The sequence below is a fragment of the Engystomops pustulosus genome, chromosome 3 (genome assembly GCF_040894005.1).
Source record: "Engystomops pustulosus chromosome 3, aEngPut4.maternal, whole genome shotgun sequence".
NCBI classification, from domain to species: Eukaryota; Metazoa; Chordata; class Amphibia; order Anura; family Leptodactylidae; genus Engystomops; species Engystomops pustulosus.
Genome location: NC_092413.1, coordinates 74,082,978 through 74,110,705, shown reverse-complemented (window position 1 = coordinate 74,110,705; position 27,728 = coordinate 74,082,978). Strand labels below are relative to the sequence as shown.

General features: G+C 47.2%; 1 protein-coding gene across 2 annotated transcripts in view; it reads right to left on the bottom strand.

Moving 5' to 3' along the window:
- The window catches only part of IPCEF1 (interaction protein for cytohesin exchange factors 1), a 136,149-nt gene that overhangs the window by 28,288 nt on the left and 80,133 nt on the right, over positions 1 to 27,728 (bottom strand). For both annotated transcript variants that reach the window (XM_072141095.1, XM_072141096.1), the window contains 2 exons: positions 3,534 to 3,607; positions 1,108 to 1,179 (listed from right to left, as the gene is read on the bottom strand). In XM_072141095.1, the coding sequence (XP_071997196.1) occupies positions 1,108 to 1,179; positions 3,534 to 3,607 (146 nt within the window). The remainder of the gene's footprint in view (positions 1 to 1,107; positions 1,180 to 3,533; positions 3,608 to 27,728) is intronic.

The following is a 27,728-nucleotide window of genomic DNA, read 5'->3' as shown; positions in this document are numbered from 1 at the left end:
GTTTGAGATCATCAATCAAATACAGTTTACCAGGGGCGTTGCTAGGTCAAAAGATCCGGGGCCCATCTCTTTTCTCTCTTCAAGATCCAAGTCCTCTGGACATAGATCGTGATGAGACAGGCACAGTGTTCACTGCTTTCTCTGCAGGACCTGTGATGATGTCATGATCACATGACCTGCAGGGGGAAGTAGTGCACGGATCTGCAGGAGTGAGTGAGGTGAGAGGGAGAACATAGGAAGATCTATATGGGCACATAGCAGGGGGATATATATGGGGCACATTACAGGGGGATCTGTGTGGGGCACATTACAGGGGGATCTGTGTGGGGCACATTACAGGGGGATCTGTGTGGGGCACATTACAGAGGGATCTGTGTGGGGCACATTACAGAGGGATCTGTGTGGGGCACATTACAGGGGGGCTGTGTGTGGGGTACATTACTGGGGGACATTACAGGGGGGGATTTGTGGGGCACATTAGTGAGGGAGATTACAAGGGGGCTGTGTGTAATATTACTGGATGGATGTGTGGGGCACATAACAGGGGGATCTGTGTGGAGGACATTACAGAGGGACTGTGTGGGAGACGTTACTGGGGGCTGTGCGAGGACATTACTGGGGGGCTGTGGGGACATTTCTTGGGGCGTGTTCACACGTGGCAGTAGGAAGAGCCTAGGTTTGATCTCACATGTGTCTCCAGTGAAATGCATGTGATGGATAAGAGTGCCTGGTGTCCTGTATTTGTTTAAATACAATCGTGTGAGCGTAACCTTAGGGTGATGTTACACGTGGCGTTTTAAACACGTTTTTGGCCCGTTTTTAAGTAATGGACTGAAAACGCATGACTAAAACCGGACTAACAGCGGGTTCAAAACGGCACGTGTGCCACCACCCTAATAGTGAAGTGGACATGTCACCAGCAGTCACTGTATGTAACACGTAGGGCTGCATATACCCTCAGTAAAGTTGTTATTGGCAGAACCAAATGTGAGGGCGGGTATGTACAGTAGCGGGCATTACTGATAGTCTGATACACATGCATTGGGGCCCGTGGATCTTTTTCCACTCTAGCAACACCCCTGCAGTTTACTACTTCTTGCAACTTACTTATTCATCTCCTCTCTGTTTTCAGCAGCAAAATAAAAGGTCTTGGTCTTTGAATGACTGATCTTTATAGCACTGTAAAAGAAGCAAAATGTATAAATGAGACAACTCATAGAGCTACTAAGGCTCCTGAACCTAGATGTGACCACATTTTCTGTACCTCTGTAATAGTATTGTTGTATTAAAAACCTGGTTAGGTGTTGACACACTACCAAAATGAAGAATTCAGGTGGATATAAATGATAAGTATATAAAAGAAAATTTTCTAACAGCACTGCTTTGGGGATAATTGCAGGTGCCAGCACTAAGGACCGGATAGGTCAGATCCTATAATCATGGCTGGATCATAGGGGGGGCTCCCGGGGCGCATGACTGCCCAAATCGCCCACAGTATATTTGGGTCCGGGCTCCTCGGCCATACACAAAACAGCTGCCCGAATACAGTCTATGGCAGAGCGAGGGAACAATAGACATAGACAATCGGAGCTTCAGCAAGATGGCAGCTGTGGCGTCACAGCGTCGCCTGCAGCAGAGTGCCACCATCTTGTTGAACCTCGGATATCCACCCAAGGGAAGATGACACCGGGAGAGAAGATGAGGACGCACGCATCAGGGGAATGATGGAAGGCGAGTACAATTTAATTATTTTACTTAGTACTGTATATAGTTATTATAGGGGGTAGGGTGCATATAGTTATTATAGGGGGTGTATATACAGTTATAGGGGGACTGTATGTAGTGATTATAGGGGGACTGTATATAGTTAGGGGGACTGTATATAGTTATTATAGGGGTACTGTATATATATATGGACTGCATATAGTGTGTATATATATATATATATATTTACTATAGGGGGACTGTATACATAGTTATTATAGGGGGAATGTATATAGTTATTATAGGGGGACTGCAAATAGTTATTATAGGGGGGCTGTATATATTGTTATAGGGGGACTATATAGTTATAATAGGGGATCTGCATATAGTTATGGGGGGACTGTATATATAGTTATTGGGGTCTCTGTATATATTTAATGCTAGGTGGGCTGTATATAGTGATTTCTAGGGGGCTGTTTATTGGGATTACTGGGAGCAGTATTTAGTGATTGCTAGGGGAGCTGTATACAGTGATTACTGGGGGCTGTATACAGTGATTACTGGGGCTGTATACAGTGATTGCTAGGTGAGCTGTATATAATGATTGCTGGTGAGGCTGTATACAGTGATTGCTGGTGAGGCTATATACAGTGATTGCTAGGTGAGCTGTATATAATGATTGCTGGTGAGGCTGTATACAGTGATTGCTGGTGAGGCTGTATACAGTGATTGCTGGTGAGGCTGTATACAGCGATTGCTGGTGGGGCTGTATACAGCGATTGCTGGTGGGGCTGTATACAGCGATTGCTGGTGGGGCTGTATACAGCGATTGCTGGTGGGGCTGTATACAGCGATTGCTGGTGGGGCTGTATACAGCGATTGCTGGTGGGGCTGTATACAGCGATTGCTGGTGGGGCTGTATACAGCGATTGCTGGTGGGGCTGTATACAGCGATTGCTGGTGGGGCTGTATACAGCGATTGCTGGTGGGGCTGTATACAGCGATTGCTGGTGGGGCTGTATACAGCGATTGCTGGTGGGGCTGTATACAGCGATTGCTGGTGGGGCTGTATACAGCGATTGCTGGTGGGGCTGTATACAGCGATTGCTGGTGGGGCTGTATACAGCGATTGCTGGTGGGGCTGTATACAGCGATTGCTGGTGGGGCTGCATACAGCGATTGCTGGTGGGGCTGCATACAGTGATTGCTGGTGGGGCTGCATACAGTGATTGCTCGGGGAGCTGTATATAGTGATTACTGGGGAGGCTGTATATAGTTATTTCTGGGAAGCAGTATATAGCGATTGCTGTTCCCTGTCTGGACTACATTCAATGGGCCCCCAACAGATTTTGCGCCCAGGGGCCCGCACCAACCTTACTCCAGCCCTGCCAATAATAAATAAAAAAATAGAAAAAAGGTGGGACTCCAAGGTTGTGGAACAAATTGAGCCTGAGAAAGGCTTAAGAAAGGCTTTGGATGAAGCTGAAACGTAGCAGCTTGGGAAGAAAAACCACTTGAATTAGTTCCACAACCTTGGAGTGACGCCTTTTTCGATTTCTTTTTATAAATAATGAGTAGATTTATTCAAGCAATACTCAACTACACTTTTTAGGAATACACCTTCTCTACTTTTCTACAACAGAATAAACATGCGAGTCAGACTGTACTACCTAAAAAAGCTCATTTGGATAGGTTTCCCAATTCGACCTATATTTGGACAATGGGCTATATAATCAATAACTGCAATTCATGTTAATGATTGATGTAACTATACACAAAACACAAAGAAGACAAACAGATAAAATTCATACAAATTTTTCCAAACTCACAATTTTTTCTTGCATTCAATAGCAGGGTTCACAATGAATTCAGGAAGATTGATGAAACCTTCAGCTTTTTCGGCCTGTAATGTATAATTGTAGATATTACTTACTACCCTTTGTCCCTGGTGCCCCTCCATACACTGCTCGGTTGCTTGTTTTCTGAAATTGCTATATTTGAAATAAAAAATTAGATTGTGAGCCATGTTAACAAGAGTGGTGTCCTTCTCAGAACATATTTAGTTTGGTTTGTTTCCATCAGGAAGCTATTTAAAGACCATTTTCATTTATATATCTACAAAAATTATACCTGACATGTTTGTGATGCCTGTAGGCACTGTTACAGAAGATTTCATTTTTTAATGAATTTTAATATCTCTATAAATCAGACTGAACCAAAGAATGTAGGGGAAGTTTCTTGTGTACTATATAATGAAAGCTGTAAAAACACAGTCTGTAAGGATCATGGCACAACTGTTCTTATTTTGTCAATAAACTCCATTTGGAATTTTTTCCCCCTAGTAGATTAAACACAATGTAATATTGTGCTATTAAGAAATACAGTTTCTCCCACAGACCATGTGTCTGCTCAAGTTTCTTGTTGTTTGCATAGCTTTTCTAGTTTTATTAAAGGTAGAAATAACATAGCCAATGGAATAAACGAAAACAGAAAATAATGGTCATGGAATTTGAAATATATCACTTTTTATAATGAATGTCAAGCTTGTTTCAGTGGTATTTGCAATGTTCCAACATCTCAAAAATACACAAAAATAAAAACCTGACAATGACAACAGTCCATAATTCAGTGACACTGCCAGTTACTTAGCAACAAGATGTCAGTACTTGCAGAATTTAGTATTATAGGATTTTTTATTCCACTTTTCAGAGCAATTGTGTGTGATGCTGGTAGATTTCCTTTAGCAGAATGATAAAGCAGGGATACCTAGTCGTAGATCCAGGCGCAGTGACTGTGGTAATCTTATTATATCTGTTACAGGCTAAGTGCCACGAACAATGGCAACACTGACTATGGAAGTTGCCGGCAAGTGTCTTCTATGTAACAAAGCTGAAACCCATCCTGTATGAAGAGGGCCCAGTCCGTAAACCCTTAACAATAATCATCCCATTTTGTGTCTAATGGCCTCTGGTGTGATAAACCTCTTGGTGTAGTTTTCAAATTCCAAGCTCCTATTCTGCCCTTGTAAACTCATTGCTATTGAACTAACAAACAGTTTTTAACATTTGCAGGGTACAATTGCTGTTTTCAAGTTTGTTTACATAAAATAAAAATTCTTAAAGGAAATCTACCATCAGATTTACTAATACCAACAATGTTATAGGACGTCTTCACGTTTTTAAAGATATTTAGCTAATAAAGTGGAATTTTAATTCAACAAACAACTATCTTCATTGCCTGGATGCCAGACAACCCATCTTTTTTTTCATAGTTTCCTGCTGTATATAGTCTGCATTGTCCTTGGTAACCATTGTTACACCTGTGGATATTTATGGGGCTATGTAAACTCAAGTCTTAGACATAATGAATTTCAGTAAGTTTCAATGTTTGTTAAGATCAATTGATTAAGATAAAAAGCCCCAATCTAGATTGTTCAATACAGCAAAGTAATATACAAGCCAGAATCCTTTAAACTAAGGGGCGTTTCCTTCTTGGATCAATAGAAATATCTGGGGTGTAACTTAGTGACACCAAGAGCAGCTGTGAGTTTAAAAATGTAATACTGCAACAGGGATACTGTGCCAAAAGATGTCTTACTGCAAAACTAGAAACACGTTGAGTAAAATTACACAAATAATATAATATGTTATATATAACACTGCCAGCCCCCTGTATATAGCCAGCCAGCCCCCCACTGCATATAGCCAGACAGTCCCTTCCCCAGTTTATAGCCAACCAGTCCCCCCTAGTATACAACCAGCCCCCACTCTATATAGCCAGCCCCCTCTGTATATAGCCAGCCAGCCCCCCCATGTATATAGCCAGCCAGGCCACCCCCCACTCCTCTAGTAAATAGCCAGCCTGCCCCCCCCCCCCAAGTATAAAAGCATACTGCCCCCTCCTGTGTGCAGCCAGCCGGCCCTCCCCCAGTATACAGCCAGCCTGCCCCCCTCAGTATACAGCCAGCCATTCCCCCCTCAGTATACAGCCAGACACCCCCTATATATAGCCAGATACTCCCCAGTATACAGTCAGCCCCGTCTGTATATAGCCATCCTGCCCCCCCCAGTATATGGCCAGCCAGTCCCCTCCCCAGTATATAGCCAGCCTGCCCCCCAGTATATAGCTAACCTGACCCCCCCCTGTATACAGTCAGCCAGTCCCCTGTCCTGCAAATTAAAATAATAAACAATGATGCACTCTCCTTTCCAATGCTCCCCCGCAGCTCCACTGATACAGTCCAGCCGGCAGTGACAACTCAGTGTGATGCCGGCGACTCACAGACTGATGTCTGCTGCTTGCCAATGTCATAGTCTGTGCGACAGCTCCGTGCCCTGCCGGCCTGACTGCACCAGCGGAGCTGCAGGGGAGCGTCAGAAAGAAGATTTTTTGACCGACCCGAGTCTAATCGGCCCATCGGGCTCTGCAAGCCAGATGCGGCCATCAAAAGAGCCACATTTGGCTCGCAAGCCATAGGTTCCTGACCCCTGCTTTAAAGTGACGAGCTAGAATGGGATCAGGCTTAAGTTCAACATCTCAATATTAAGGTTTATATATATGTATTTTATTGACAAACAGTATAGAAATTAATATCTTCTTAAAATAAAAAATTTGTCTATGGGTGATGGGATGGGCAAGCTTAGTAAACAAATATCAGACATCCATTAATGACTGCCAGCGTTTTATTCTGACCTAGCTGAGAGCTGACAGCTATTCACCGCCTAGCACTGCCTGGCAGCTTGTATTCACACAAGGGGGTGTATGTGAAGCCCTGTGCATACTAGATCGTCCTAGACCTTGTAATGCTTCTTCTGAACTTTGACATATCACACACATAATAAACACATAATTTAGTTTCATTTTATGTTTCCCAGTCCTGCAAATCTTGGTGATGAGTTGTTATGGTAGAACTATTATTCGCAATAATGAAGGCTATTTACTAAGAATAATGGCTTAATTTAGCATAAAACTGACCTACATGTTGTGCACCACATTTAAAATTTCTTTTGGTCACCGTTTACCTCTCCCCCTCCCATTGAACCATGGTTTTGGATAATGCAGACCGCTCCATCTCCATATATCTCACATGCTACACACCCTTAATCAAACAGTTTTTTTCTTAGGTGCTGGACCATCATGTACCTGAATAAATGTGTAATACTGATGCTTTGCTTGCATAAATAACACTTCCAAAGCCTTAGAATTGAGCCAAAATGTCATTTTTCTTAAAGGGAACCTGTCAGCAGAAATTTACCTAATAAACCACTACAGGTTGGTGTCAAACAGTTAAATACTTTTCAGATAATTTTTCTTTTATAGCCCAGTGTGGTTGCATCAACCAGAGTATAAACTTTGAATTGAGATGTAAATTAGTTGTATAAAGTTAGGGAGGAGGAGAGTTTAGAACTGAAGTTTAGCTCTCCCTCTCTTCCCTTCATTGTAACCGACATCCCTGCATCCAGCAACATACTGTATATACTCGTGCATAAGCAGAGTTTTTCAGCTCAAAAAATGTCCTGAAAAAGTCCAACTTGGCTTATAGTGTATAAAAGAATAAACATACATACTCACCTTCCGCTGCTCCCGGAGGCTCCTCTTCCTTCTGCTCTTCACTTGTAACACAGTGGGCAGAGACACATCTATGTGCTGTGCTCATGCATACCCTATGGCAACACCTATGCAACGAGGGGCTACAGAGCATTTCAGCTTCAAATTTAATTACTGGGAGAGGATGTTGGAGGGCATTTCATTAGCAGAGGAAGTTGCATGGGGCATTTCATTACTGGGAGGCTGCATGGGATATTTTATGGCTGGGGAAGGCTGTCTGGGCATTTCATTACTGGGGGAGGCTCTCTGGGCATTTCATTACTGGGGGAGGCTGTGACCAATGCATTTCCCACCCTAGGCTTCTACTCAAGCCTACAGGTTTTCCCAATATATTATGGTATAATTAGGTGCCTTGGTTATACTAGTATATACAGTAAGTAACCGTCTCTCCTGCAGTCTGTTGAATGATGTTAATCATAACAGAGGGGCATTCCAAGGCAGGTGCGCTTTACTTAAGTGATAGAATCTCCACCACTGTGACTTTAAACAGCCAATTTAGATTTTGTGGCAGATTGACTACTTTGAATAAATGTAGATTTTGTGATGGATACCTCACTGGGCCATGAAAGAAACATGATCTGGAACATGTTAACCGGCTTCATAAAGTACTGCTAGTGGTTTAATTTCTGTTTAGGGTGCGTCCACACGTTCAGTTTTTCAAATGCTGTTATTGGAGCCAAAAGCAAATGCGGATGATAATGGCCCTATTGCAGGGGCCACCATCACAACCAGTGGCCCCTGGCAAAGATAACAATGGCACTCGATGCGGCCGCTCGAGCACCATGCGTGCATACAGCACAGTCACATCGGCAGATAGTCATTAATACTGAGCATGACGCAGCCAGACACTTTCCGGCTCATGTCCCTTTCTGACCCAGATGTATGCCATCATCAAGCAGCTGTCCATCCTGTTCCTATTCTTTGCTGCTCCCACTGTAGAGAGAAGAGAGGTGGGAGGCGTGAGAAGTCCTGCAAGTCCTGTAAGTGTTTTTTATTTATTATCCTGAAGCCCAGGTTGGGTGGAGGGCACAATGGAGTGGTGCACTGTATATAAAATGAGCTGGGGATATATTTGTGATAATATAAGGGGTTGCAGGAAATGTTAACTGGGAGGGTATATATAAAATAGAGGAGGTAGGGCTGTATATATAAAATTAAATGAGGAGGAGGCTCTATAAATCTATAACAGGAGGGGATTATATATATCAGACCAATTTGACGTGCTTTGTGCAGGAGGTGACTGTATATATAAAACTAAATGAGGAGGGGACTGTATATATCTATGAAGCTAAATGAGGAGGGGGCTGTATATATGAAACTAAATGAGGGGACTATATATATGAAACTAAATGAGGAAGGGACTGTCTATATAAAACTAAATGAGGAAGGGACTGTATATATAAAACTAAATGAGAAGGGACTGTATATATAAAACTAAATGAGGAGGGGACTGTATATATAAAACTAAATGAGGAGGGGACTGTATATATAAAACTAAATAAGGAGGGGACTGTATATATGAAACTAAATGAGGAGGGGACTGTATATATGAAGCTAAATGAGGAGGGGCTGTATATATATAGCCAAATATGTTACTATAGATGGTTATAGTCTTTTTTTTAGAAAGGATCGTATAAATAAAAAAGGGGGAGGGGTTTGCTTATATGTGAATTCTTGCCTCAAGCCTGTCTTGCGAGATGACATCAGAAACGCAAATGTGGAGTCCATATGGGTGGAGATAAGGGGAGGGAAAAAGAATAATAAAATATTACTAGGGGTTTGTTATAAGGCTCCAAATATAATGGAGGCAGCAGAGGAAATGCTGATAAGTGAAATGGATGCGGCTTCAAAACATGGTGAAGTACTTATCATGGGGGACTTCAATTACCCAGATATTGACTGGGGGCAGAAACCTGCAGGTCCTTCAAAGGTAGCAGGTTCTTGTCAACAACAAAAGACAATTACCTGTCGTATCTAGTCCTGGAGCCAACAAGAGGGGGGGGGGGGCACTGCTGGACCTTATCCTAACCAACAGACCTGATAGGGTATCAAAACTACAGGTTGGGGGGAACCTGGGGAAAAGTGATCATAATATCATTGATTTTGTATTACGCTTTACTAAGAGCATTAGGGAAGGGGCAACTAACACTCAGGAGGGCAAATTTTCAGCAACTAAGGGAAGACCTTAAAGGCATAGACTGGGATAATGTTCTCAAAAGCAATGGGACTTTTTCTCATATATTCTGAAAAAGTCCTGTGAGAAACACATACCTTATGGGAAAAAACATAAGAGGAACAAGAAAAAGCCAATGTGGCTAACTAGTCTTGTAAGGAAAGCAATAAGTGAGAAAGATAAGGCGTTTAAGGTGCTAAAACGTGAAGGTAGCGATAAGGCATTACAGGATTATAGAGAGAAAAATAAATCCTGTAAAAAGCAGATAAAGGCTGCAAAAATAGAGACAGAGAAAAATTGCCAGGGAGAGCAAAAATAATCCCAAATTATTTTTCAAGTATATAAATGATAAGAAACTAAAAACAGAGAATGTGGGTCCCCTTAGAAATAACATGGGGGTCATGGTGGAAGGAGATGAGGAAAGGGCCAATCTACTGAATGTCGCCTTCTCAACTGTCTTTACCCAGGAAAATCCCCAGGTGGAAGACACAATGAGAAATAATGTAAATTCTTTTTGGAATGTCAACAGTTTAACCCAGGAAGAGGTACGGCGCCGCCTCGCAACCACTAAGATAGATAAATCACCGGGGCCAGATGGCATACACCCCCGGGTTCTGCATGAACTATGTACCGTGATAGACAGACCGTTATTTTTAATATTTGAAGATTCACTGAGGACTGATTATGTTCCACAGGACTGGCGCATAGCAAATGTGGTACCAATATACAAAAAAGGATCAAATAGCGATCCTGGAAACTACAGACCCGTGAGTCTAACTGCTGTGGTGGGGAAAATATTTGAGGGGTTTGTTAGAGATGCTATCCTGGAGTATCTCACTGTGCACAACCTTATAACCCAGCGTCAGCATGGGTTTATGAGAGATCGGTTTGGTCAGACTAATCTGATTGGTTTCTATGAGGAGGTAAGTTCAAGACTGGATCTGGGGGACGCTGTGGATGTTGTATATCTGGACTTTTCAAAAGCATTTGACACCGTGCCACATAAAAGGTTGGTATATAAAATGAGACTGCTGGGAATAGGGGAAAATCTGTGTATTTGGGTAAGAAATTGGCTTAGTGATAGAAAACAGAGGGTCGTCATTAATGGCACATTCTCAGATTGGGTTGAGGTTACCAGTGGAGTGCCACAGGGGTCAGTATTGGGGCCACTTCTTTTTAATATTTTTATTAATGACCTTGTAGTGGGTTTACACAGTCAAGTTTCAATATTTGCAGATGATACTAAGCTGTGTAAAGTAATAAATACAGAGGTCGATAGTTTAGCATTACAGAGGTGTTTCTGGAAGCTTGGGGAGTGGGCAGAGAAATGGTTGATGAGATTTAATGTAGATAAATGTAAAGTTATGCACTTGGGCCATGGAAACAAAAAGTATAATTATGTTCTAAAGGGTCAATTACTTGGTAAAACTGGAGCTGCAAAGGACTCGGGGGTATTGGTGGATGGTAAACTTAATTTTAGTGACCAGAGCCAGGCGGCTGCTGCTAAAGCAAATGAAATTATGGGATGTGTCAAGAGAGGAATAGATTCTCAAGATAAAGACATAGTTTTGCCCTTATACAAATCCCTGGTCAGACCACACTTGGAATATTGTGTACAGTTTTGGGCACCAGTGTATAAAAAGGATATAGTAGAGCTGGAACGGGTGCAGAGGAGAGCAACCAGGATTATTAGGGGAATGGGGGGATTAGAATACAATGACAGATTACAAAATTTGGGATTATTCAGTTTAGAAAAAAGACGACTGAGGGGAGTCCTCATTACTATGTACAAATACCTGAACGGACAGTACAAGGATCTCTCCAAAGATCTTTTTATACCTATGCCTGTGACCAGGACAAGGGGGCATCCTCTGCGCCTGGAGGAGAGGCGATTTTACCATCAACATAGACAAAGGTTCTTTACTGTAAGAGCAGTGAGACTATGGAACGCTCTGCCGCAGGAGGTTGTTATGGCGGACATGTACATGTTCAAGAGAGGTCTGGATGCCTTTCTGGAGAGAAAAAATATCACGGGTTATGGGGATAAAACATTTATTTAATTCTTAAAGGTTGGACTTGATGGACTTGCATCTTTTTCCAGCCTTATATACTATGATACTATGATATGTGATCAGGCTGATCCTCGCCGCCGGACACCCTGTGTGACTGCACACTTAGCACTGTATGCAAATTAATAATTTGGACTGGATTATATGTGTAATAATTAGGGCACATTTGGGACATTTTGATTTGGCATCACTGTGTAGAATGCAATAAGGGTATGCAACATCCCCCACCGGGGCCTAGCCCTTGAGGTGAGGCCTGGAGACAGCCGGGGCCCGCGGTACCGGAGTGGCTGGCGGTTGCGGCCTAAGCACGCTATTGTCACGGTGCTTGGTACGGGGGAACCGGAGGGCTGTCCTACAGCCTGGCAGGTCTCCAGCAGGGTGGTGTTGGCAAGAAATGATGAGGGAGCGGCTGCTATAGCGGATCTCCCTGGGGCAACCCCTTAATGTCCCGAGTGTGAGTCTCTGGGTGATGGACAGGGTGCCGGTGATGAAGGCAGGGGTAGTAGCAGGGACCAGACGGAGGCAGAAGTTGAAGAAAACAACTTACAGTTCGTTTATTGGAACCGCAGGAACATCAGCAAACGTGCCTTTAACAAGATGGTGGAGTACTGGAGAGGTATTTGGAGGGAGCCACAGGAGGTAGGTCACCAGATGTAAGAGCAGGCTGGGAGGCAGCTGTGTCCTTAGAGGAGGCTTCAGCTCGGTCCTGGATCTCTTCAGGTATCACCCTTGAAGGTAGGATGATACCCCTTTCCTCACTACACTAACTCTAGTCTTATCTTCCACTTCAGGCAGGGGCTAGGCTCTTTCTGCACTGGTCTGGTGTGCTAGAGACTCTGAGCTGCTGCTCAGCTAACTACTCTCTGCTTGCGTCCTGCAGACCCAGAGGGCCTGACTAGGACCGGTCTCTCTCCTGAGAGAGACTTCTCTCTTTCTCCTCTGGGGAGAGTCTCCTCTAGAACATTCTGGGCTAGGGGGTTTTATTACCTCCCTTTGGTCAGGTGGTGGCTGCTCCTCCAATTACCTCTCAGTGCACAGAGACAGGATGTAACACAGACATTGGTCAATAGCATCTTGCATTATACAAAATACTTAACCTCTGCCTTGCCAGGCAGGATTAACCACTGCAATTTCCCCTTGATCCTATAAGGACCATGTAGTGTAATGTGGTGTTACCTACAGGTGGGACGTATTCGCAAGCACTACCTCGCCATTGCATCGGCGAGGGTGTTGCATACCCCGGGGGCAATTGAAAGAGCCGCCCTCGGCTCGACTACAGTTGTTTTGGGGCACAGAGGGGGCTAAGGGCACTTCTAGGAAGTGCAGGCTATGTGAGGTGTAGGGACAAACCGCCCATTGTCCTGGAGACAGGCACCTGGGTTGGTGTCGGACTAAGACAAAAATATAGCTGTATGACAGTTGGTCGCTGACGCCATTAAACCGAACTGTACAGTAGGAAAGGTGTGGTGTCATGTCCTGTAATCCACTCCTTGCACCAAGGCCTGTATATTTGTTTGATCAACGCTTCTTCCCTGGCGGCAATTATATAGGGTGTCTATCTGCATTGCGTTAGCATATGCGACACAAGTACCTCCTGACTGACAACCTTACCCATGTATGAGTGGCATCCAGGTGCTATCTGTGTAACACCCCCGGTCCCCTAAAGACCCGCAGTTTACGGACTACCCCCATGTGCAAACCTCAGTTTGAGGGATCAGGTAGCGGTCAGTGTTTTACATAAAAGACGGTCCGACACAGCCACTCTACAACCTGAAAAGCCTATGAAAGGGTTAATGCATACTACTGGCATATATTGACAGTGTGCAAATATTTTTGTAAACTCACATTGGCTTAGCAGCCCAATGGGTACACATCTTATAACATAACGTTACAGAAAGATAGGCTACTCAGAGTAGCACGGTAACAAATGTCTCTTTTCCTGCAAAGAAAAGGCATAAAAAGTGCAAGCAGAATGTCCATACCTAAAAAGGAAGGCATTAAGTGCAAAATAATAAGTCAATAGACATAGCAACTTTTCCCTGGAGTATCTGGCAAAAGTCTCTCAGAAGGTCTCTACTAACAAAGTCCATCTTCTGGGTACAGCCCTTGATGTGGGGGAAAAGTGCAATGAAGAAGCAAAGGGTCTCCTCTATTTGGAGAGGGACAGAGTCCTTTGAAGAAATCTCTGCTGTGGCAGAGGAAGGGTGCTATCATAGCACAAGACAGTGTATAATCTCTGGACTGAGATAAATAAGGGTAAGAGTCTCAGGAAAGTCTCTGGCTCTTTGGGGTAAGGACAGAAATATACACAATATGTACAGTACCTGAAGTGGGCTACAGCCCTTCAGGGGTTAATCTTGCTGCTCAAGAGCAATGGCTGCAGGCATGGGAGCAGGAACTGCAGCAGGGACATCATCAGCCTGGGTGAAGAAAGCAGTGTTGAGATCTGTCACCTGAAGACATCTGGTGGTAGACACTGGAACTGCTGACATGGAACACCCAGTAGCTGGAGCTGGAACAGCAGGGAGGTCATCTGCGGCAGCAGGCATCTCAGCAAAGGAAGGAGACAGGCACTTCTCTGGATGACCTTCTGTAGCTGGGGGCGCTGTGGAGCGCATGATGATGACCGCAGGAGCTGTAACTTCTTCACTGCTGACAGCTGAAGGATTGTTGTTCCTGGACTGACCTGTAGCTCTTGGGGGTGCTGTTGCGCTGGCGGTGGTAACCTCTGTAGCTGGCAGGGCGTTCTCACCGGACAGCCTGGGCCTCTTAGCAGGTGGTCCTGGATACTCCGCAGGACGATCAGCAGCATTAGATAAGGGGTCAGGCCCCTTTAAGAGAGTCCCTTTTGTAGCCGGGCCTCCTATGGGGAGATGTTGGTCCTCTGCAGGGAGGCCGGACTGTACCCCAGCCGGGGCTAAGGGAGTTATAGTCACAGTCACTGTGATATAGGCCCTGGGGGCCATGGTACTCACATCCGCGGTGGTCCTCAGGAGGTCCGTCATCGGAGGAGGCAGCCGCTGTGGAGAATCCGCCATTGGAGACTGCGTACAGGAGACAGCAGTAAGCGGTGCAGCAGAGGAATGGGCCCGCGGCTCGTGGGCAAGCCATGCGACACTCGGTTCTTCATCTCGGAGGCTGTGCGGCATGTCAGTAGGACAGGAGACAGCATGTGGAGAAATCCAAGATGGCCGATTAACCTCTCTGATGCTGGATAGCGGCTGCGCTGACTCTGAGGTACCTCGTGGGCTCTCACTGGCGTTGCAGCGCGGGAGAGTTTCGCACCAGAGGGCGGAGCTAGAGTCTTTCCCGCCAGGAGCTGTGGCGGGCTGAATTTTCTGCTGCGCCACAGCGCGCTGAGGCAGGATTCGCGCCATGCGCAGGGGGCGGAGCTTAGCGATGTCTCTGGGTTTCCCGCCAGTGAAAGTTTTGGCGGGCTTGAATTATTTGCTGCGCCACAGTTTCTGAGGTAAAAATCTTCAGGCGCGGCAGCGCCGGATGTAGCAGAGCTGGTACAGTTCTTGCAGGGATTAACCTCTTGAGTGCTGGAGCGGCGCTCGACAGCACGTTGCAGCAGTATAACACAGTTCAATCCAGAAACACACAATTACTTGGGCCTAACCCGGATGGCAGCAGGGTTAGGCAGCACAGTCTTTTTCTTAATAAAGTACAGTCTTTAGTGCCAGGATAAGGCACAGAAGTAAATATCCTGTGATTCGTGACGCCACTTGCAACATCCCCCACCGGGGCCTAGCCCTTGAGGTGAGGCCTGGAGACAGCCGGGGCCCGCGGTACCGGAGTGGCTGGCGGTTGCGGCCTAAGCACGCTATTGTCACGGTGCTTGGTACGGGGGAACCGGAGGGCTGTCCTACAGCCTGGCAGGTCTCCAGCAGGGTGGTGTTGGCAAGAAATGATGAGGGAGCGGCTGCTATAGCGGATCTCCCTGGGGCAACCCCTTAATGTCCCGAGTGTGAGTCTCTGGGTGATGGACAGGGTGCCGGTGATGAAGGCAGGGGTAGTAGCAGGGACCAGACGGAGGCAGAAGTTGAAGAAAACAACTTACAGTTCGTTTATTGGAACCGCAGGAACATCAGCAAACGTGCCTTTAACAAGATGGTGGAGTACTGGAGAGGTATTTGGAGGGAGCCACAGGAGGTAGGTCACCAGCCTGGATGTAAGAGCAGGCTGGGAGGCAGCTGTGTCCTTAGAGGAGGCTTCAGCTCGGTCCTGGATCTCTTCAGGTATCACCCTTGAAGGTAGGATGATACCCCTTTCCTCACTACACTAACTCTAGTCTTATCTTCCACTTCAGGCAGGGGCTAGGCTCTTCCTGCACTGGTCTGGTGTGCTAGAGACTCTGAGCTGCTGCTCAGCTAACTACTCTCTGCTTGCGTCCTGCAGACCCAGAGGGCCTGACTAGGACCGGTCTCTCTCCTGAGAGAGACTTCTCTCTTTCTCCTCTGGGGAGAGTCTCCTCTAGAACATTCTGGGCTAGGGGGTTTTATTACCTCCCTTTGGTCAGGTGGTGGCTGCTCCTCCAATTACCTCTCAGTGCACAGAGACAGGATGTAACACAGACATTGGTCAATAGCATCTTGCATTATACAAAATACTTAACCTCTGCCTTGCCAGGCAGGATTAACCACTGCAATTTCCCCTTGATCCTATAAGGACCATGTAGTGTAATGTGGTGTTACCTACAGGTGGGACGTATTCGCAAGCACTACCTCGCCATTGCATCGGCGAGGGTGTTGCAGGTACAGTATTATTTATTTAGAGGTTACATATATAGTATAAAATATTAAGGAATGTAATGTAATTTTTAATGTGTGCAGGGGCACAGCATGGTGTTATTATGGTGGAGTATACTTGATTAATGTGGGAGTCTAGACATTGTTAAACAGGTGACATTAGTGACTGTGGTATTTTTAGAGAGAAAGATGTGCTGCATCGAGCTGAAGATCTGCTGGAAAACTCAGCAGCAACAAATTACGTAGGGGAGTCATCGGCGTGCACATCTTAAACCAGAGGAGAAAACAAGTCATATATGAGGTACTAGATCTTACTCGTGTCTGATCAGTCCTGTAATCAATGACTAAGTATCTAGATTGTAAGAAAACCATCCTGCTGTGTAGTGCGATATCCCAAACCAAAGCCCAGCCACCTGCAGAAAGGTGTAATTATACCATCCCCAGCAGTAGAAGCTGTGTTCACTGTTCCTTGTGCACATGTATACTCACCATATTTTTTTGCATTTCCTTTATTCTTGATGCAGATGATCATTCAGACACCTCCGCTAGAGGGTTTATTCCTTTATGCCCATTGGCATTACTGAATAGCATGTTCCTGGTGTTGGAATGGAGGAATGGAATAGCAGTGGATAACAGCCATTACATTTTTTTTGCAAGTTTTACTTATCTGCATTAGAAGCAAAGCCACATGCTTCTTTTTCTTTGAGAAAGACTGCAACACAAAGTTTTTACCAAGACCATTTCCTCGTTTCCATGGCTACCTCTCTATCTCTGTAAATATATTTAAAGCTGTTATTTGTGTCCCTAAATGTTCCCAAAGTGAAATTACATTTCTACAGAAGCTGAAGTGGCTATAGCATGCATACATGAAGTAGCATTTTACATAAATGAATTGAAAATCTCTTAAAGTATCTACCGTATATACTCGAGTAGAAGCCGAAGCCCCTAATTTTACCACCAAAAACTGGGAAAACCTATTGACAAGAGTATAAGCGGAGGGTGGGAAATGCAGCCAGCCCCCAGTACTATACAGCCATCCAGCCCCCTGCAGTATATAGCCATCTTTCTATAGTATACAGTCTACCAGCCCCCAGTAGTATACAGCAAGCCCACCCAGCACTTAAAAAAATAAACTTATATATTCACCCTGCGGCAGCCCCGATGCTCAGCGCGTCTCTCCAATGTCGGTGCGGCTCCTCTAATGTCTTCCCCGCCACTCCTCTTCTTTCTTGGGTCTTCTGTAACAACCGGCAGAGACGCGGCTATGCGCTCTGCCGGCAGACACATACTATGATGCGGCCTCTGCTGACGTCATAGAATGCACTGGCTGGCAGATAACATGGCCGCTTCTATGCCGGCCGTTACAGAAGACCCAAGAAAGAAGAGGAGCCGTGGAGAAGACAGAAGAAATGCCGCGCCAACATCGGGGAGCCGCACTGAGCATTGGGGCCACCGGAGGGTGAGTATATAAGTTTATTTTTTTATTGACTCGTGTATAAGGCGAGGTGAGGTTTTTCAGCACATTTTTTGTGCTGAAAAACTCGGCTTCTACACAAGTATATACGGTATGTGATATAGCTGAATATCTATGATAATCTGCACTTTTTAGCTCATTTGCCCATTTTATCAATAGGAAATCCCTAATCTATTTAATCTATTTGGTATTCTTTTAGATATCATCAGCATGACCCACAGAGCATCAGCGGAATGATTCCTTACGGACCACAGCGGATTGCTACTGTCCAGCCTTTATGCCCTGTGGAAACCAAGACACTGAAAGCCAGGGCTCTGGAAATTGTCTTGGTCATATTTACTTTTCACAGATATCAGATAACATAAAATAGGACAACTGGTATAGTAGGAAGTTCTCATCTTTCCTTAATCTATTTTGTTTTATGCAATTATACTGTTTGCATGTATTTGGGCTGGAATTCGAGTGAATGGGGGCATAGTGAAGCATTGTAACTGAAGGAGACTTCAGGGGCTTATTTTTTTTTTACATAAATAAAGCTTAATTGTGAATTTTAACACGACTGCCATATGGCTATATACTTCTTATTTGCCCCCTTCAGAAAAGAAGTCTAAAAAAAGAAGAATCTCCCCTTTAATGTGAGGTACAGGCAGTCCCCGGGTTACGTACAAGATAGGGTCTGTAGGTTTGTTCTTAAGTTGAATTTGTATGTAAGTCGGAACTGTATATTTTATAATTGCAGCCCCAGCCAGAATTTTTTGGGTCTCTGTGACAATTGGATTTTAAAAATGTTGGGTTGTCATAAGAACCAGGATTAACACTAAAGCTTCATTACAGACACCTGTGATAACTGTTACAGCTGATCATTGTAGCCTAGGACTAAAGTACAATAAATTACCAATATCCAGTGGTCCGTTTGTAACTAGGGGTCGTCTGTAAGTTGGGTGTTCTTAAGTAGGGGACCGCCTGTATTGTGTATGGATGCCTAACAGAGCCAGATATATCTACCCTTAAAGTTGTACTAAATAAAATTATTTTTATGTACAGCTTTTTATTTCTGATTGTAACTTTAAGAGTGGATATCTCTGGTTCTCTTAAGCATCCATATAGCATATTAAAGAGGAGACTCTGTTTAATACGACAAAAGAATTGTGTTTCTATGTGCAAGGGTTCAGGAGATATAGGCATTTGAAATGTGCCCCCTCCAGCCGGTCAGCTGAAGACAGAATGTAGAAGAAGCTGTAGGAGACTTTCACTTTGCAGAAGTACATGCACCTCCTGCATCTGTATCTGAACCTGGGAAAGGGTGATGGAATATAACATATTTTGGTAAAAGTTACTACTTATTTAAAAAACTTTAATTGGAAAAATGACAAAAAAACTTACTTTTTTACATTTGTAGTCAATTATTGGCAAAAAAGTATGTAATTAATAAAACTATCCTATCAAGTAAGTCTCACATGTCATTTAAAAAATGAATTCAAAATTGTTCAGCTATGTGAAGCTTTTCCAGAGATATTGTCATTTAAAGCAGCGCATAGCAGAACATCAAACATTGACCTGGACATTCAGACACCAATGACCATCGGTAACAAAGGGAAAATTAAAATGTTTGGTAAACTTCACAGATGTACAATAGTAGATTTAGATAAGAGTAGAACACAGAATATTTGTTATTTTATATAAACATATACATGTTGATAGAGAGCCATAGCACCCAAAATGAAAGCATCAATTGTTTATATTGCAGCCTGGAGAATTAGACAGCAGCAATCAATACAAATTAGCACTCTGTTACTTTGATGACTAAATAAGTTTGTATATAAAACATTTTAGAAATCCTTTAGTGGCTGTAATGGAACTACACACATATATAATCTCTTTTTGGGATGAACTATCTAAGACACATATACCTTAGGGCTCTTTCACATTGGTATTGTTTTTCACATCCGTGGTTCAGTGATTTCAATGGATCCCTCACAGAGCCTTCTATTTCTATTGGTGTTTTCACATTGGCTTTTATTTTCACTGATCCATCGTCCATGGAAAAAAAAATTATGAAACGTCGTATTTTTTTCACGGATGCGGATCATGGAAGGCAATAAAGAAGTCTATGGGTCCGCAAAAAAAAAAAGATGCAATATCTGTTTTTGTGTACCGATGAGGCTGAAAAACCAGGTGTGATGTTTTAAAGCAATGTTAAACCTTCAGATTTTTTTGCGGACACAGAAACAAAATGGATGCATCACAGAGACAAAAAGGATAAAAAAATGAAGACACAATGCAGACAAAATGGAAAGGATGCGCAACTGAAGCTGAACATCAACGCCAATGGGAAAGAGCCCTTACTGATAACAATGAAGAAGGTTTCTCACTTAAGTCTGCAAAGTGCTTGTTCTAATAATCAGCATTTTAGAGACCTACGCTTAGGATACATCATCAAAATAAGAGAAATGAGGGGTTGGCTGTGATGTATCCTAAGAATCTGTTTAGAATACCTCTTTAAAAAGAATTTTTTTTGTTTCAATAGTTTATTTATTTTCAAATTTACATACAAACATAATAGGATAATTTCTGATACCAACATTTTGCAATACAGATGGTACAACATTACACTCTTACACCATACAGCAATCTTACTTCACATTAGTGGAGTACATAAGTAATTTGGTCTTTGCCACTATGTTCTATTAAAATGTTTATTCCTGCAGCCCCTTCAGGAGAGCTATATTCTGGGGGTGTGATGCGGATCTCTTTTATCTTCTTATTCGACCCCTCAGGGTATCATAGATGTGTCAGCTCTTAGTACATCTCACATCCGTTGTGTTAAAACAACAAGAACCATATAACTAACAAACCAGACAGGACTTTTCAATCTCTTTTTGTGTCGTGTCCCCTTTCCCATGGCATCTATTTTATAGGAATTCCAGATTAGCTATTACAGTGCGTACATTATCTTAGACCCTTATAAACGCTGAGTCTTGTGTCCAAGGTTCCCAGATTTTCTGGAATTTCTCCATGGTGCTGCAACATCCCCCACCGGGGCCTTGCCTATTCCTGGGGCCTGGGGGCAGGCAGAGCCCAGAACACCGGAGTGGCTAGCGGTTGCGGCCTAGGCATGCTAATGTCATGGTGCTTGGTATGGGGACCGGAGGGCTGTCCCACAGCCTGGCAGGTCTCCAGCGGGTGGTGTGTGCAAGAAATTAGGTGAGGGAGAGGCTGTGGTACAGGTTCTCCCTGGGGCAACCCTTAGAGTCTGTAGTACGTGTCCCTGGATGGTGGATGGGGCACCCTTGATGGTGATACAGCCGTAGCAGGGACCAGACGGAGGCAATGTTGTGCATAAAATAACTTACAGTTTTTTATTCGAACCAACAGCAGCAATAGGCCAAACGATCTGTCTGGGAGTGATCTTGGAGAGTGAACCTCAGGAGTTTGGTCACCAGCCTGGTTGATGATGCAGGCTGGGATGTAGCTGTGTCCAGTGCTGGAAGCTGCAGCTCTAATACTGGTTGTGCTGTGTGAGCTCACTAAAGGTGTGAGGCACACGCTGGCTATAATCACTCAGTGTAGTTCATCTGCTCCTCTGTCAGGAGCGGGCTTCCTAGAGCTTGTGCTCTCTGAAGTTTTTGGAACTCTCTCCCTTAACTCCTCCCCTGACCAAGGGTTTTGTTACTCCTTGGTCAGGTGATCTCACTCTCTAATCACACTCCAGTTACAAAGATGGAACATCATTGGATGATAAACATTAAACAGTCTTAACCCTTGTTCTATATGTACTGGATGGTACAAGGGGGTTATTCGTAACTACTCCTCTGCCTTGCGCATTAGCAGGGACGTTGCAGTACCATCTCCCCATGCCAAGGCTTTGTCGTAGCTATATGAGGTGTCGATTTATTGTACTAAGATGTTAAGGGTTGGGGGTATAGGGCCCCTTCCCAACAACTTAGCTAAAGTTAGAGTTACTCAACTTGCTCTTTAACAGCATAGATAACAGTTTGAAAACAGAGTCCCAAAAGTTTTTCAGTTGTGGGCACCCCCATAGAATGTGAGGTAGGGTACCTGTCACTCGACAACCCCTCCAACACTCCTTGGAGACCTGCAGGTATATTTTCTGTATGACTTCCGGTATTCTATACCAAGAAAGTTTCCCTGTGTGCTATATTTTAATTCCTTATGTGTGAGTGAAAAGGCTTTCAGCCATTCTGATATTGATATCACCCTCTTTAGGGAAATTTCCCATTGTTGAGAGAGTTGGACGAGAGTTGTGAAATGTAAGTAATTAAGATATTAAGTAGACGGGGCATAACCCTTTGAAGGATTTATCAATTAACTCCTGTAATTTCTCGGAGTGAGACCACTGCTTATTATCAAAAGACCTGACTAAGTGTTGTTGGCTTAACTTAGTGTAGGTATCCTAATGTCTGAATATCCTTTTCATATAATTTAGTATTAAGATTGGGGATCATTGCTGCTGATGATGTTTATGTTACTTGGGTGCATCCATCTCCTGCCATGTTTTTGCTAGCAATTTGGACATATCTAGAATATCTGGGAATATCTAGAAGACCCCTGACAATTACACATACTTCATTTGCATGCATTCAATACAATAAAATAATCAGAGTTATACTGATCAAAGTGAATTGCCACCTGTAGCCCTAGACAAATTCACTTGACCTTCCCATTAACACTTAGCGCTACACATTAATATGCTGTAGGAAAAAGTAACAGTACTACTGTATTACAGGATCTAGGGCTAAGCTCTTAGATATCCTATGACAGTAATAAACATTTTTTTTCTCTCTCTTTACTTTGCTGGAAACAACAGACTAAGGCTACATTCACACTACAGTATGGGGGACATATATACGGCCGACGTATATGCGGCCGATATACGTCCCCCATACACTTCTATGGGCTCGCGGCGCCCTACGGGAGCGGTACGGTGCAGCACACGTGCGGCACCGTACCGCTCCGTAGCCCGGGAAAAGATAGGACATGTCCTATCTTTTCCCGTAGTACGGCGACGCGGCCATACATCGCTATGGAGAAGGGCGGCGGTGCGAGTATAAGCCGAGGTACCTAATTTTAACACAAAAAACTAGTATAAACCGAAGGTAGGAAAATACATTGGTCCCAGCCTGCCCCCAGTATACAGCCAGCCAGTGCATGCCCCCAGAATACAGCCAGCCAGTGCATGCCCCCAGTATACAGCCAGCCAGTGCATGCCCCCAGTATACAGCCAGCCAGTGCATGCCCCCAGTATACAGCCAGCCAGTGCATGCCCCCAGTTTACAGCCTGCAGCCCCTGCCCCACAGTATACAGCCTGCAGCCCCTGCCCCACAGTATACAGCCTGCAGCCCCTGCCCCACAGTATACAGCCTGCAGCCCCTGCCCCACAGTATACAGCCTGCAGCCCCTGCCCCACAGTATACAGCCTGCAGCCCCTGCCCCACAGTATACAGCCTGCAGCCCCTGCCCCACAGTATACAGCCTGCAGCCCCTGCCCCACAGTATACAGCCTGCAGCCCCTGCCCCACAGTATACAGCCTGCAGCCCCTGCCCCACAGTATACAGCCTGCAGCCCCTGCCCCACAGTATACAGCCTGCAGCCCCTGCCCCACAGTATACAGCCTGCAGCCCCTGCCCCACAGTATACAGCCTGCAGCCCCTGCCCCACAGTATACAGCCTGCAGCCCCTGCCCCACAGTATACAGCCTGCAGCCCCTGCCCCACAGTATACAGCCTGCAGCCCCTGCCCCACAGTATACAGCCTGCAGCCCCTGCCCCACAGTATACAGCCTGCAGCCCCTGCCCCACAGTATACAGCCTGCAGCCCCTGCCCCACAGTATACAGCCTGCAGCCCCTGCCCCACAGTATACAGCCTGCAGCCCCTGCCCCACAGTATACAGCCTGCAGCCCCTGCCCCACAGTATACAGCCTGCAGCCCCTGCCCCACAGTATACAGCCTGCAGCCCCTGCCCCACAGTATACAGCCTGCAGCCCCTGCCCCACAGTATACAGCCTGCAGCCCCTGCCCCACAGTATACAGCCTGCAGCCCCTGCCCCACAGTATACAGCCTGCAGCCCCTGCCCCACAGTATACAGCCTGCAGCCCCTGCCCCACAGTATACAGCCTGCAGCCCCTGCCCCACAGTATACAGCCTGCAGCCCCTGCCCCACAGTATACAGCCTGCAGCCCCTGCCCCACAGTATACAGCCTGCAGCCCCTGCCCCACAGTATACAGCCTGCAGCCCCTGCCCCACAGTATACAGCCTGCAGCCCCTGCCCCACAGTATACAGCCTGCAGCCCCTGCCCCACAGTATACAGCCTGCAGCCCCTGCCCCACAGTATACAGCCTGCAGCCCCTGCCCCACAGTATACAGCCTGCAGCCCCTGCCCCACAGTATACAGCCTGCAGCCCCTGCCCCACAGTATACAGCCTGCAGCCCCTGCCCCACAGTATACAGCCTGCAGCCCCTGCCCCACAGTATACAGCCTGCAGCCCCTGCCCCACAGTATACAGCCTGCAGCCCCTGCCCCCCAGTATACAGCCTGCAGCCCCTGCCCCCCAGTATACAGCCTGCAGCCCCTGCCCCCCAGTATACAGCCTGCAGCCCCTGCCCCCCAGTATACAGCCTGCAGCCCCTGCCCTCCAGTATACAGCCTGCAGCCCCTGCCCTCCAGTATACAGCCTGCAGCCCCTGCCCTCCAGTATACAGCCTGCAGCCCCTGCCCTCCAGTATACAGCCTGCAGCCCCTGCCCTCCAGTATACAGCCTGCAGCCCCTGCCCTCCAGTATACAGCCTGCAGCCCCTGCCCTCCAGTATACAGCCTGCAGCCCCTGCCCTCCAGTATACAGCCTGCAGCCCCTGCCCTCCAGTATACAGCCTGCAGCCCCTGCCCTCCAGTATACAGCCTGCAGCCCCTGCCCTCCAGTATACAGCCTGCAGCCCCTGCCCTCCAGTATACAGCCTGCAGCCCCTGCCCTCCAGTATACAGCCTGCAGCCCCTGCCCTCCAGTATACAGCCTGCAGCCCCTGCCCTCCAGTATACAGCCTGCAGCCCCTGCCCTCCAGTATACAGCCTGCAGCCCCTGCCCTCCAGTATACAGCCTGCAGCCCCTGCCCTCCAGTATACAGCCTGCAGCCCCTGCCCTCCAGTATACAGCCTGCAGCCCCTGCCCTCCAGTATACAGCCTGCAGCCCCTGCCCTCCAGTATACAGCCTGCAGCCCCTGCCCTCCAGTATACAGCCTGCAGCCCCTGCCCTCCAGTATACAGCCTGCAGCCCCTGCCCTCCAGTATACAGCCTGCAGCCCCCCAGTATACAGCCTGCAGCCCCCTGCCCTCCAGTATACAGCCTGCAGCCCCATGCCCTCCAGTATACAGCCTGCAGCCCCCTGTCCCTAGTATACAGCTTGCAGCCCCCTGTCCCTAGTATACAGCCAGCAGCCCCCTGTCCCTAGTATACAGCCAGCAACCCCCTGTCCCTAGTATACAGCCAGCAGCCCCCTGTCCCTAGTATACAGCCTGCAGCCCCCTGTCCCTAGTATACAGCCTGCAGCCCCCTGTCCCTAGTATACAGCCTGCAGCCCCCTGTCCCTAGTATACAGCCTGCAGCCCCCTGTCCCTAGTATACAGCCTGCAGCCCCCTGTCCCTAGTATACAGCCTGCAGCCCCCTGTCTCTAGTATACAGCCTGCAGCCCCCTGTACACCAGTATACAGCCTGCAGCCCCTGCCCCACAGTATACAGCCTGCAGCCCCTGCCCCACAGTATACAGCCTGCAGCCCCTGCCCCACAGTATACAGCCTGCAGCCCCTGCCCCACAGTATACAGCCTGCAGCCCCTGCCCCACAGTATACAGCCTGCAGCCCCTGCCCCACAGTATACAGCCTGCAGCCCCTGCCCCACAGTATACAGCCTGCAGCCCCTGCCCCACAGTATACAGCCTGCAGCCCCTGCCCCACAGTATACAGCCTGCAGCCCCTGCCCCACAGTATACAGCCTGCAGCCCCTGCCCCACAGTATACAGCCTGCAGCCCCTGCCCCACAGTATACAGCCTGCAGCCCCTGCCCCACAGTATACAGCCTGCAGCCCCTGCCCCACAGTATACAGCCTGCAGCCCCTGCCCCACAGTATACAGCCTGCAGCCCCTGCCCCACAGTATACAGCCTGCAGCCCCTGCCCCACAGTATACAGCCTGCAGCCCCTGCCCCACAGTATACAGCCTGCAGCCCCTGCCCCACAGTATACAGCCTGCAGCCCCTGCCCCACAGTATACAGCCTGCAGCCCCTGCCCCACAGTATACAGCCTGCAGCCCCTGCCCCCCAGTATACAGCCTGCAGCCCCTGCCCCCCAGTATACAGCCTGCAGCCCCTGCCCTCCAGTATACAGCCTGCAGCCCCTGCCCTCCAGTATACAGCCTGCAGCCCCTGCCCTCCAGTATACAGCCTGCAGCCCCTGCCCTCCAGTATACAGCCTGCAGCCCCTGCCCTCCAGTATACAGCCTGCAGCCCCTGCCCTCCAGTATACAGCCTGCAGCCCCTGCCCTCCAGTATACAGCCTGCAGCCCCTGCCCTCCAGTATACAGCCTGCAGCCCCTGCCCTCCAGTATACAGCCTGCAGCCCCTGCCCTCCAGTATACAGCCTGCAGCCCCTGCCCTCCAGTATACAGCCTGCAGCCCCTGCCCTCCAGTATACAGCCTGCAGCCCCTGCCCTCCAGTATACAGCCTGCAGCCCCTGCCCTCCAGTATACAGCCTGCAGCCCCTGCCCTCCAGTATACAGCCTGCAGCCCCTGCCCTCCAGTATACAGCCTGCAGCCCCTGCCCTCCAGTATACAGCCTGCAGCCCCTGCCCTCCAGTATACAGCCTGCAGCCCCTGCCCTCCAGTATACAGCCTGCAGCCCCTGCCCTCCAGTATACAGCCTGCAGCCCCTGCCCTCCAGTATACAGCCTGCAGCCCCTGCCCTCCAGTATACAGCCTGCAGCCCCTGCCCTCCAGTATACAGCCTGCAGCCCCTGCCCTCCAGTATACAGCCTGCAGCCCCTGCCCTCCAGTATACAGCCTGCAGCCCCTGCCCTCCAGTATACAGCCTGCAGCCCCTGCCCTCCAGTATACAGCCTGCAGCCCCCCAGTATACAGCCTGCAGCCCCCTGCCCTCCAGTATACAGCCTGCAGCCCCATGCCCTCCAGTATACAGCCTGCAGCCCCCTGTCCCTAGTATACAGCTTGCAGCCCCCTGTCCCTAGTATACAGCCAGCAGCCCCCTGTCCCTAGTATACAGCCAGCAACCCCCTGTCCCTAGTATACAGCCAGCAGCCCCCTGTCCCTAGTATACAGCCTGCAGCCCCCTGTCCCTAGTATACAGCCTGCAGCCCCCTGTCCCTAGTATACAGCCTGCAGCCCCCTGTCCCTAGTATACAGCCTGCAGCCCCCTGTCCCTAGTATACAGCCTGCAGCCCCCTGTCCCTAGTATACAGCCTGCAGCCCCCTGTCTCTAGTATACAGCCTGCAGCCCCCTGTACACCAGTATACAGCCTGCAGCCCCTGTCTCTAGTATACAGCCTGCAGCCCCCTGTCCCTAGTATACAGCCTGCAGCCCCCAGTATAAAGAACAGTTACCGCTATATATACCGAGCTGTGACGTCAGCGCCTCACTGACATTGTAGTGTGTGCGCCGTCATCGGCACACACTGTGATGTCAGTGAGCTGCTGGCGTCACAGCTGGAGCAACAGCACTGCAGAGAGAGAGGGAGTCGGAATATTGCTGGACAGAAGAGGACCTACCGGGGGGACGTCGGAAGGAGAGTACACTTTTTTTTTAAATAGACTCGAGTATAGGCCAAGCTAGGGTTTTTCAGCACATTTTTTGTGCTGAAAAACTCGGCTTATACTTGAATATATATGGTAACTGTTCTTTACACAAATTTACTCTATAG